The sequence below is a fragment of the Petromyzon marinus genome, chromosome 21, assembly GCF_048934315.1.
Source record: "Petromyzon marinus isolate PM22_M1 ecotype Great Lakes invasive population chromosome 21, UKy_Petmar_22M1.pri1.0, whole genome shotgun sequence".
Taxonomy (NCBI): Eukaryota; Metazoa; Chordata; class Hyperoartia; order Petromyzontiformes; family Petromyzontidae; genus Petromyzon; species Petromyzon marinus.
In genome coordinates, this window is record NC_133687.1 from 6,774,529 (window position 1) to 6,787,660 (window position 13,132).

Sequence of the window (13,132 nt, forward strand, 5' to 3'; positions counted from 1 at the left end):
GGCTCAGCCACCGAACAAAGACGGTGGTCACCGCATCATCATCATCATCGCGCGCTTTCAGATGCGCTTCTGCGGCCGTCTGGAACTGCTCTTCCCTCCAATATTCGGGAGCAACTGGAGCCATGCACTTTTAAATCATCATCTAGGTTAAAAACTAATTTCTCTAGTACCGCGTGGTTTGTACTTCTCCCCACATCTCCGATTAGCACGGTTGGCTACGTACGGTGCGAAAGAAGTTCAGCATGGATACACACCAATCTTTATGACACCACGGTGTAAAGTGCGATCTACCCACTCTCCCTCTATTTCACTCCCTACCCTAACAATCTTATAATCATCGTGTTCACCATCTCCCTTCTACTCCCCTTCTCCTGTCTCTTTCCATCCCCCCCCCCCTCACAATCTCATCATCTCCCTTCACTTCCTCCCGCACCCTGACGCCTGCTGCTGTATATTTGCATGTTCTCTCTCTATGTCTCCCCGTGGTCGCGTAGATTTTTCTCCGGGTCCTCCGGTTTATTCTCTCCACATTTAGAATCGACGTCACGCGTTTAAGGGTTTTTGGCTGCTCTAAATGTCCACGTGATAAGCCACTTCGTTGAGCTATCATTTGTGGCCAGGTTGCTTCTGAAAAAGAGCTGTATAGCTCAGCCGGTGCCTTACCTGGTAATATAAAAAAAAATTCAATCGTTTAAAACAAGAATAATTTAATCTCACAATATTGTTCATCTCCATTTGTATACGTTGAACTTATTTCGCACCGTACGTAGCCAACCGCGCTAAACGCAGGTGCTGGGGAAGGACAACAAACCAAAGACGTCTCTCTCCTTCCCCCACCATTACCACTCCTCGTATCACCATCTCTTCACCCCCCCCACTACCGCTGTGAACTCCCTCCCTGCTGTTACTCCCTCCCCATTCTCCTACTTCGCACACTTCCCATCACCCTCTCCCCCCCCCCGCCCGCCCGCCCGCCCGCCCGCCCGATGTATTGATCGGCTGAGTTTTGACACAGAGCCAGCCCCGATTATTGCAGTAGCTGCATCACACGCAGAGAGAGAGAGAGATAGACGGGCCAGAGAGAACCGCAATCGAGAGACGAGAACATGCGGAGGAAAACGTCGAGGGAGCGCGATGGAGAATGGCAATTCATTACAGGCGGTGTTGTTCGTTGTAAGGGCCCCGTGGCCCACTGGCGCCCCCCCCCCTCCCCTCTGGTGGCCTTCAGTGCGGCCCCCTGATGTGCGCCCACAACCCCCCCCCCTCCCCCGACAATACACAAATACTGAAAACACCCCCATCATCATCGTGCTGCTGTTAAACCCCAACGATGGTCTCAGCATGTATTTTCGGCGAAAGTGCCCTCCAAGTGCCCCCCTCTGAAAATTATCAGAAAAAGATATCGAAGTCTATCCCCCGTTCTGCTTAAAGACCCTCTCCCTCCTTCTGATTGGACGGAATCTTCCAGCCCTGATTGGCGTGTACACCTTGTCACGCTTTTACTCGTGCCCAGTTGTCAGGCTCATGTTTATTTGTTCGTGCCAATTGTCGTGACCATCTTCATATTATCCATAATAGTGGTGTTTGGGTTTATGGGTGAGATCGCGCCACGGTGGCGAGATGGAAACTATCTCGGCTGGTATACAAGAGGTTGTGGCTTCGATCCCGACCTTGATGATGCCTGTATATTGGGAGTTGTGACTTCGGTCCCGACCCTGATGATGCCTGTATATTGGGAGTTGTGGCTTTGATCCCGATCCTGATGATACCTGTATATTGGGAATTGTGACTTCGATCCCGACCCTGATGATGCCTGTATATTGGAAGTAGTGACTTCGATCCCGACCCTAATGATGCCTGTATATTGGGAGTAGTGGCTTCGATTCCGACCCTGATGATGCCTGCATATTGGGAGTTTGCATGCTCTTTCCGCGATTGCATGGATTTTTCTCCGGGTTCTCCGGTTTGTCCCTCCACATTTAAAATCATGCATTTAGAGTAATTGGCTGCTATACATGTCCACATGATAATACACTTTCGTTGAGCTATCATTTGTCGCAAGGTCGCCTCTGAAAAAACAAACTAAACACAAAAAGCAGTTCTAAACAGAGGGAATGAATCACAGCGCAGTTAGAGATTGAGAGTGAAAGGGGAGATGGAACAAGCGATAATGAGTGAGCGAGAATGAGAGCTTTAGGAAGGATCGCAAGGCAAGTGAGAGGTAGACACAGAGAGAGAGGGTGGTAAGTGAACGTGCGTGACGAGCGAGAGAGTTAAGAGGAGAGAGAGAGAGAGAAAAAGAGAGACGGTAGAGTGTAATCTGGCTGCCACATGTCATCCATATCGCTAGACCTAGAAAGTTTGGCTCTGCCAAGTTCAGGCATTCGCTTCCAATCTCGCTGATGGATCACTTGCTCCGACTCGTCTCGTGCGTGCGCGCGCGCCCTGGCTGTGTGGTACACGCGCTCAGATGATGATGATGTTGCTCCAGCAGCAGCACACTCGGTTCGTACGCGCACAGCGCCGGAGTTATAGGTATCTCTCTCGACCCCCAAGGCACCAACATCCTTAACGCTCGATGCCGGGAAGACGCTCCATGTAGTGGAAACTACAAACCGTCCTCTTTTTTATCAGGTAAGGGCCACTGAGCTGTATAGTAGCTCTTTTCAGAAGTGACCTGGCCACAAATGGTGGCTCAACAAAGTGGCTTATCACGTGGAAATGTATAGCAGCCAAATGCTCTAAACGCGTGATGTTGATTCTAAATGTGGAGGGAAAAACCGGAGGACCTGCAGAGAAAAATTCACGTGACCACTGGGAGAAAGAAAGACACGCAAACTCCAAATATACAGCAGACGTCAGGGTCGGGATCGAACACACGACCTCCTGTATACCCGGCGACACTGGCGGAGCCAGTGAGGTGGGGTGGGGTGGCACGTGCCCCCCCCCCCCCCCCAATGATCCGATCGAAATCCCTAATTTCGATCGGATCACTGGGGTTTATTAGTAATAAATCGGCATTTTGCCACCAACACTGCCACTGTGTAGCATATTATTACGTGCCAGAGATGATAGGATGATAGGTCTGAGTCCATAATTGCCAATAAGTAATGGCAAAGCGGTTATAAGTGACTCACAGTTATTGAGCGCAGTTGCGTACACAGTACACGACTTCCCTGAAGGCATCAACACCTTCAGCGAGCGCGATACCGATCACACAACGCGGTTCGAATTCGACCCTCGATCGATGGCTGCGCCATCGCCGCACACAGTAAGTCCTTACTTACTAACAACTCCTCTATCATTTTTCACTGCTGGAGGGGTTGCTCCCCCCCCACCCTACCTGAAAATCCTGGCCCCGCCATTGCCCGGCGAGGTAGTTAACATCTCGCCACCATGGCGCGTAGGCTTTCGCGACCAATGTTACATTTCATAATTGATGTTTGGGTTAGGTCAGATCGCGTGAGAGTAAATTGTGCGCGCTAATTTGCTACTGCTTTCAGCACCCCGGCAATGTTGGAGAGCAATCCTAATCAGTTGTAAAAATTCTGACACCTCCCCAATGATGCTGGTTGTGGCTACCACAAAACGTCGTACACAGCCCTCCCCCCACCCACTCACACCCCTCCCCCCATCAGCTCCACCTCCCCTCCCCCCACACCCCTCCCCCCATCAGCTCCACCTCCCCTCCCCTCACACACCTGCGCCCATCAGCTCCACTTAGAGAACCATGGGGCCAGAACAGAAGTCTAAGGTAGTAAAACTCTACCCATAACCATTAATGCGTGTGGCTCATAAGAGTAAATCACGTGATAACCCCACTAATTTCCCGTTGTTATCACGTCATTCACTGTTATTCGCCTCATTAACAAATTGCCACCGACACATTTGATGCCACCTCGGGTGGTGCCGACAAGATATCTTGGGCTCATGGCCCCTCTATCAACACCGTCTTCTTACCGCCCGTCCTTCCTCCATGAACGCCGTCACGGTGCGGTGGTTATAATTCGACTCGGAGATATGCCATTAATTTGTTGTCTCATTTATATAGTTTGTGATTGTGTGCGCGCGCGCGCGCGTGCGCTTTGTTTATTTGTACTGCCTTGTTTTGCGCGTCTTTTTCTTTCCAATTACTCCGAGTGTGTCACTGCGCATCATCTGCAGACGACGCATATAAAACAATTCGATGTGAGCATCGCGAACGTTATAATGGATTCTTAAATGGTTAATCTGTTACCACTGATTGGACGTTTCTTGACTATTTGTGCCCATATGCCCACTTTTATTCCTACCACCGCAGGATTTGAAGAGGAGGGGGAGGGAGAGAGGCGCAAGAGGAGGGAGGAGTAGTGGGGGCAGGAGGGAGGGAGGGAAGGGGGAGACGCTGGGTCCCCCGAGCCTCGTGGGCCCGCGGGGCGGCGGGAACTGGCCTCCCCCGCGAGGATAATGCGCTGTGCCGGAGATGATGCCTCGGGCCGCACACAGCAAGAGGACCTCGCAGACTCGTGACGTCAGCAGGAGGGGCATCTCGCAGGCTCGTGACGCCAGCAGGAGGGGGAGCTCGTTGGCTCGTGACGTCACCAAAAGGAGCAGCTCGCATTCTTGTGACGTCGGCGAGAGGAGCATCTGGCGTGCTCGTGACGTCAGCAGGAGGCGCTCACTGAATCGTGACGTCAACGGGAGCTCGCAGTCTCGTGACGCCGGCAAGGGGAGTAGCTCGCCGACCCACGCCGTCGACGGGAGGAATTCTAAAGCCCGTGACATCATCAGTGAGAGCAGCTCGCGGGCCCGTGACATCGTCGTCGGCGGGAGGAGTTTGCGGGACCGTGACGTCAGTGGGAGGAGTTTGTGGGCCCATGACGTCGGCGGGAGGAGGAGCTTGTGGGCCCGTGACGTCGGCGCGCCGTCGCAGCGCACCCCCGCCAATCCCCGTCGACGCGTCTGCCCGACGGGGGTGCCGCTCACGCTGCCTTGGTCCCACCTGTGGTGGCGACGGCGGCGGTGGCCACTGCAGCAGCTGAGACGGTTGAAGGCCCGGGACTGGGCCCATCACTTGCGGCAGCACTACCGGCCTCGGCTGCTGAGTCAACGGTGTCGGGTGCAGCAGGCTGACCAACCACTGCAGCAGCAGCAGCATCTGCACCAACATCAGCGCCGACTGCGACGGTTGAAACAACGCTGCCATCAGGGGCAGCGGTTGAAAGCTTCGCGGCAATCCAGGAGGCCACGTGGGCGCGTAGACGGCCGTCGGGTGTCAAGCCAATGGGTGACTCCATTTAAAGGACAACGCCGTTGGCAGCCAGAGCAGACTCGGCAAGAGCAGCCCCCACGCGCGCGCCATCATCTTGAGCAGGAGGAGCATATTCAGCTTTGTCATCATCGGCATCATCATCATCATCAGCCGGAAGGGCAGCAAAAGCAGCAGCATCATCATCAGCAGGGGGATCGTGACAGCTGCCGTGGCCTGTCATACCCGTGGGCCGTCAGGGCTGAACCCGGAGTCACGGGCCCCACGGCCCAGAGGGCCCTCCCGCTTCTCCTCACACACGGGGCCTCTGCCCCTGGAGACAGGAGGGCAGCTCGCCCACGACGATCATCATCACCACCACCGTCATTATCATCATCATCATCCACACGTCCAAGGTGGGGGGTCATCATCGCCCTCATTGCCTGCATCGCGATGCTGCCTGCAATGTCAGCGGCTCAGCAAGAAGGCTTCGGGGTGCCTGGGGGACCAGGGGTCGGGGGCGCGACGGGAGTGGGCTCCGGCCAGCCGATGTGCCCGGCCATGTGCTCGTGCAGCCAGCAGTTCAGCAAGGTCCAGTGCACGCGGAGGTCACTGCGGGAGGTCCCGGAGGGGGTGTCCAGCAACACGCGCTACCTGAACCTGCAGGAGAACGCGATACAGGTGCGTGGGGTAGTCGTTTCGTTTGTTAGGTAGCCGGGGCACACGGGAGCCGTGGTACATGGGGGCCATGGTACAAGGATAGCTGGGGTGCATGGGAGCCGTGGTGCATGGGAGCCGTGGTGCATGGGAGCCGTGGTGCATGGGAGCTGTGGTGCATGGGAGCTGTGGTGCATGGGAGCCGTGGTACAAGGGTAGCTGGGGCACACGGGAGCCGTGGTGCGTGGGTGCCGTGCTGCATTGAAGCCGTGGCATGTCGAGCTATTATTTCGTGATAGATCACTTCCTGAAAAAGAGCTGTGTAGCTCAGTGGGCCCTTACTTGATAAAACACAAAAAAATGTTTGTAGTTTAGTTTAACAGATTGGCTTTGTTTGTGGAGACTTGGGGATGATAGGAAGTTAAAGGGAGTCGGGGGGAGGTGGGGAGGGCTTGTGTGGAGGCTTTGTTAAGAGCCCCCCCAGGAAGGGAACTCTCTTTGGGGCTTTGCTAAGAGGCACCCCTATGAAGGGGCCTCGCTTAAAGGGCTGCTTCCAGGCACGTCGTCCCGCACGGTTGAGATGAAGCCCGTTGGTCGCTCGGCTCCCGGTGTGACGAGTCGACCCACGCACCCCACACTCCCCCCCCCCTGCCCCCCCCCCCCCCGAGCACGAGATTCCAGCCGCCGGGTGACGGCAGTGCAATGGGGGCAGGCAGATGTCCGCAGGGTTGCGAGCGATAGCATCCCCGCTGTCGGTCCAGCTCTCGCGCTTATCCATTCACTTCGGATCTCGACGTTGGCAAGCCAGCTTCTGGTGTTGGGGTCACGACGTGGGGGATGTTTGCATTCTCTTTAACTGTGCGATTCATCGATTCGTTGTCGCGTAACGTTGTCTAGGCATCGTCTTCATTTTGACATCGGCACTAGTAATTCCTCGTTTTGATGCAGTAGTAGTAGATGATGCATTCCTGAACAGTGAAAAACGATTTGCCCATAAATAACATAGCGATAATGTTTGGCGAGGTACGATGTGCTGCTACGACTATGCACATGCAGTGAGATGAACAGGACAAACAACTGAGGGTACTCTGCCACCGCGTTACCGTATCACTCCGCGTACCATATGACTGCACTCCTCAGTCGTGCAGCTCAAGAAAGTAGTTCGTCGTCGACCGCTACGAAACGGCGTTATAACGCGCACGTTCCACGTTATAACGGTGCACGTTCCGCGTCATAATGGTGAAAGTTGTGTGATAAAGTGTTCCCTCATAGGAGACGCACTCTACGGTGTAAACACCAGGCGTTAAGCAATGACTTGCCGTATTGTGTATCCAGATAGTGTACATTTGGGAGCAATATTGTTGTCTTGAGCCTTCTGGTTGGCAAACCTATCTTACTTTGTACAGCAATGCATCCAGATGTATTTCTATGGGGCGCCACTGGGGTGAGATATTATCTACCTCGCCTGGTATGCAGGAGGTTTGGGTTGGATCCCAACCCTGACGCCTGCTGTATATTTCGCGACCGGCCTAATACAACGATTCATTTAGGGCAGTAAATCATAAATCACATCATAAATGATGGTAGCCGAGGCACGCGTATCAACCAAGACCCAGACTCCTACTCCCTAGATAAATCCCGCTACTGCCGACGAGCCCGCCACGGCCGCTTTCACTCGGCATGCCAACTTCTTCCAATTCGTACCGGAATCTGGCCAACCATCCACCGTCGGATGCCGCGACAAGATGACGAGGGGTGAAAATGGAACCCGGTGCGAGCGACGATCTAGATGCGTGAGATGGTGGCTGAGGCCGGGTGTCCGATGTGTCGCGACTTGCCTGTCGGGCTTGAGGAGCAGTAGTCGGCGGGTCGGAGGGCATCGAAGGTGTCGCCGACATCCTGGTGCCTCTCCGGCATCCTCTTGCGATGTGGCCCGGCCGGCCGCATCGAAAACAGGCGCCGGCCTGTTCTTCTCCCCAACCCCAGCCTAGAGGCCGCCACTCCATGTCCCGCCTGCCCGGCCCTGGGTCTCACATCGCCGCTGCAAGCTCCAGCTCATGCCATGAGGGCCCCTCAGCCCCCTCTGAGTCCCCCGACCAAGCCGCCACCTTGGGCCATTGCTGGATACTTTCGTGGGCTTGTACACACTGGGCCACCCATAAAGACGTCAGCTCTTCCTCCTCCATTACGGGCAGCGCAACACCCAACTCCTGCACCAATGCCAGCAACCTCTCCACCGCCAGGGAGTCAAGTGCCGCCTGGTCCATATGCGGGTACACCGTCTGTCCCAATGCCAGAAGTGCTCCGCAGAAGGCAACAGGCGACTCGGCCTCCCCTCGCCTCCGCTAAGGGAACCTCCTGCAGGCGTTGGATGGCGGATCAAATACGGCCGCCATGTGGACGTACACCTGTTGTAGCATGGCCCGGTCCTTTCCAGCGATGACCCGGAACGCCGCCAGCGCGTCGTCATCGAGGGCCATAGGCAGAGCCCGCAGAGCTTCCTCTTCCGTCCATCCGACGGACAGGTAAGCCGCCTCGAAGCGGCACTGGAAAGCGGCCCAGTCTCCTCCCGCTGCGACGAACTCGCGTATCAGAGGCAGGCATCTGGGGCAGCTCATTGCTGCTTCGTGTGCCACCAGAGTAGAAGCACCTTTCTTGGTTTCCCGTGCTCCACACAACATGGTGGCCATTGCCTGCGCCGCACATTCAGCGGGTGAAATGGCGGGCGGTGACCATGTGGCCTCCTTGGTGGGAACATCGGCGGCCGGTGGCGGCTTCGACGGCTGGCACGGAACTCGCACCGCCGCTCCCCCGTCCAACGCAGCCATGGAAAGTTATGCGACCAACTGCGAGACGGTCGCAAGGAGTAGGTCGAGGAGGCTCGCCACCTCCCGCCATCCATCGTTGGCACGTGGCCGTGGAGGATCCACGACCCTCTCCCCAAATTCTGCGGCTGCCGTTCCGGCGCCCGCATGGTCCTCGACCAGGATTGCGGATCCCAGGGCTGCCCAAGGGGTCTCCTCATCGTTATTGCCCTCGTCCGAAGTCGGTACAGGTGTTTTTTTTTCTTTAGATTTTTAGACGTAATTATTTTCACTTCTGGCACCAAATGTAGTGTACGACTCTGGAGACAATAACTGTGGAGGCACCTTCTTATTTACTTATCTTAACCTTACACTGTTATACTCACTGACACGTAACACAACACTGACCGCCTAGCAACGATGGCGCTGACTGACTAGATAGCTGGCTAACTATCTAGCGGTGGCGACGTCGAGCGATGACAAAGACGGCAGCGACAACGGCGATGACGAGGACAGCAGCAACGACGAGACGACCCCGATTCCCATGGACAGCCTCGAGCTCCCTCTCTCGCCCCCTTTTATCCTTCCTGCGGAGCCCGACCATGCCCTGGCCACGCCCCCCCTTCTGGAACCATCTAGCTGGTTCTGGGAGTCACAAGCTGGATCCCTTCCACGACCCTTGGCCCACTTATTTTCCCTTATACGACCCTTGCCCCAGATCTTCCCTTTGGGTGGATACACCCGTAATTCCAACCCCTGGTCGCCAATTGGCGCTGCTACACTACACATGTATCCCTCTATTTAAGAACGAAACAGGAGGATTTATCCACAAATCTGTCTGTCTGCCTGATAATGCTGGCTGTATTTACTGGTGCAACGTCGTACTCGAATTGTAAATGTTGTGGATTTGCTCTCCAACACACTGGTGTGCTGAACTAGTAACGAATTGGCATGATCGGTTTATGAGACAAACCTTACTAATTGGCTTGTCGGGTAGTGGCGGGTTTAACGACACACATTTACATTTACGCGATTTAACCCAAAACATTTTTTTGGACATCATGATCGAGTCTGAATTAACCACGCGCGCTTGCGGTGAAACATCGCAATCAAACATGCTTTGATAATGTGCGCATTGTCTTTTGTGTAGAGCACAGGGTCTAATACCAGTTGTGTCTCCCTGCGGTGGGGTGCTGGGGTACTGGGGGGTGGGGGGGGCATGGGGGGGGGCATGGCGAGTGGGGAAATCGACAAGGCAGCTGTGCAGGACGTCCTGGAACATTTCTTCAGACACTCTTGGGATGTACAATGAATAGTTTCATTGATTTGGCACCGTACGTGTACACCAAAAAATTAAAAAGTGTATTGGCAAAAACTGCAAAGATGTGAAAGTCAAACATTGATCTGTGGTTTCCAGAAGAGGACAAGCCTTTAGCCTTTAATTTTATGCCGAAAGTATGGGACAGCGGGCCTTTTGTGGTTGTAGGGAAATACATGTGCTATACCTCCAGCCCGTGAAACCCCGAGTTTGATTCCCGCTCACGGCCAACACAAGCGACGATTATTTGAACCGGTCCTGGGCCTCCACTGGGCCCACTCACCTTCAATGGAGTACCTGGTGCGGTGTGTAAACATCGCCACTGGGGAGACAAAGGCGTCCGGGCGTGGTGCTGGCTACCCACCCCCTCGCGTGCCGTGCCGGCTTTCACGTGTCACGGTGGGGAGATGTTATTTCCCTCGCCTGGTATACAGGCGGTCGTGGGTTCGATCCCGACCCTGACTTCTGTATATTTGGAGTTTGCGTGTTCTCGCTGTGGTCGCGTGAATTTTTCTCCAGGTCCTCCGGGTTTTCCCTCCACATTTAGAAACATGCGTTTTGAGTATTTGGCCGCTTTCAATTTCCATATTCATAAGCCACTTCGTTGGGCTATCATTTGCGATAGCCTGATCACTTCTGAAAAATATCTATGTAGCTCAGTGGGCCTTACCTGGCAAAATAAAAAATAGTTTATTTGAAAGGTGCTCGCTAACAGCACTTGGCTCAATAATCTGTTAAGGCTACACAGGGGAATATTTGTCCACCTACAGGGAGAAGCTACACATGGCGCACTCTTGAGGCCCAGCGATTGAAAGATGCGATGCCCAACTTTTTGCCCAATTATTATAGAAGAAGCAACCCAGAAATCAATTGGGCACTTGTTACCTTTCATTATTAGAATAGGTATGACTACGAGCGTATGTATATTTATATCGATCTGTGGCAACAAGTTGCAATTGAAATCTGATTCCTGTAAAAAAGAGAACTCATTCACCTGTCAAATCATAGCTACGGAGCAGTTTACTACAGTAATGGATTTTTAATCACCCCCCCCCCCCCTCACTCTGCAACTATCCCTCTCAATTGCGTCACGCATCGTGATGTCGAATAGGGGGTGGGGGGGGGGGGGGTCATTGAGCTCCTCGTGGCTTGCGATTGGATGCCGGAGGGGCTCCGTGCTGTCTGTGGGTTTAGCGTTGAGGCTCCACGGATGGACGACTTCCTTCTGCAGTGCAGCAGTAATGTACGAATGACGTCAGAGGGGGGCGAGGGGTGGACGAGGGAGGGGGGTGTCCATGATATCCACCAAAAGTATCCCACATCTACGTACATGGGCGCTGTAATACGATAAAATCGTACACCCGCAAAATCACCGATCAGCGCTGTGGTCACAATCTCAGCGGACTGTGACGGAATCGCCGATCTCGCTGATTGAAGTCAACCAGATGAAGGGGCGTGGGGTGGGGGAGCGTGTCTGCCACATCATTACTCAATCCATGGATCGATTGGCAATTTAATCGACGCAGCGATTAACCTGCAGATTGTGATTAACCCCGGTATATTTGTTTATTGTGGCTCGACTGAGCGGAATGGATACAAGAATCTCGTCTTAACGACCCGCAATGACCATACATGGGGGGGGGGCAAATCTCTGATCGGTGATTTTGTCGGGTGTACGATTTTTATCGTATTACAGCGCCACAGTGGCTAAGAGATGTTAACTACCTCGCCTGGTATGCAGTAAGGCCATTGGTTCCATACTGACTCTGACGCCTGCTGTATATTTGGAGTTTGCGTCTCTCTCTGTTTCTCCCCACGTGGTTGCGTGGGCTTTTCTCCGGGTGCTCCGGGGGTTTTTTCCCCCCCTCCACATTTAGAATCCAAATCACGCTTTTAGAGTTATTTTGGCTGCTGCTATAAATTTCCAAGTGACAAGCCACTTCGTTGAGCTATCATTTGCGGTAACCAGGTCACTTCTGAAAAAGAGCCGTGCAGCTCAGTGGGCCTTGCCTGGTAAAATAAAAAGTTTGTGTTTTTAATCGTTAATATACTCCGTAACACACACATGTTGTTGCATTTGTCTGGCCAGTATCACAGCCTTCACTTGAGTAATGTTTGCTGTACAACGTTCATTGAGGACTCAATCACAGCAGTAGAATCCAAGGGCCTCTGAAGCATTTAAAGATGATCCATTGTGTGAACCCCTGTTGTGACCTTTGACCTGAACCACACGGGTCATCGCATTGATTGGGCGTGTGCCCCTGCTGGAACCTACGCCTCGTGACCACGACCAGGCAGAAGCGTCATATCCCAACCTCACTCCACAGCACCCTGGCACTCTCCAGCTAGACGCCCGATCCTTGACGCAACTCCGATTCTCAACCTCACTCCACGGCACCCGGCAGTCTCGAGCAAGCCACTCGATCCTCGAGTTCACTCTGATTCTCAACCTCACTCCATGGCATTCTGACACTCTCGATCAAGCCCCTCGAGACCACTCCGATTCTCAACCTCACTGTTGTAACATTTCCACGTGATGATCATGAGCCACTTTGTTGAGCTGTCGCTTGTGATGGCTAGGATCGCTTCTGCAAAAATGAGTTCATACCTCACTGGGCTTTTCCTTGGCAGGATGAGGATGGTTTAGTTTTTATTTGTATGTTTTCGTGTGATTGGAATCTATTTCTTCCTCTACTCTGCACTCCTATCGTGGTTGTGCATTGTGTTTGTTGTAACGTTCTGACCAACGTGCCTGGACTGAACATCTGCGAAAAAAAGAGCTTCATAGCTCATCGGATTTCTCCAGTGTACAATAAATACTCTGACACATATATATATATACGTACGTACAAAAGCAGCGATTGGAGATCTACAGGCCGAAATTGGCATCTGATGGCGAATAATATCGCGTCGTGGGAAAAAAAAAAACGCGTTACGTTGGCAGCACAGGGCGAACGAGAAGGAAGAGATCAGCACGGGCGTGAAAAACCTCGCAGACTCCCAGACGCCTGCTGTGACAGGACGCGTGCACCACGGGTGGCGAATTGGAGGGTGGCCCACACAGAGTCAGCTATGACAAGGTGGAAGCGTTGTGTGTGTGTGTGTGTCAAAACCCAACACTTCTTC

At 53.6% G+C, this 13,132-nt stretch overlaps 1 protein-coding gene across 2 annotated transcripts in view; it reads left to right on the forward strand.

Annotated features, from left to right (window-relative positions):
- LOC116944416 (uncharacterized) overlaps positions 1–13,132 on the forward strand; it is a 245,475-nt gene that overhangs the window by 217,510 nt on the left and 14,833 nt on the right. For both annotated transcript variants that reach the window (XM_076068480.1, XM_076068481.1), the window contains exon 3: positions 4,301–5,908. In XM_076068480.1, the coding sequence (XP_075924595.1) occupies positions 4,463–5,908 (1,446 nt within the window). In that variant the 5' untranslated portion in view covers positions 4,301–4,462. The remainder of the gene's footprint in view (positions 1–4,300; positions 5,909–13,132) is intronic.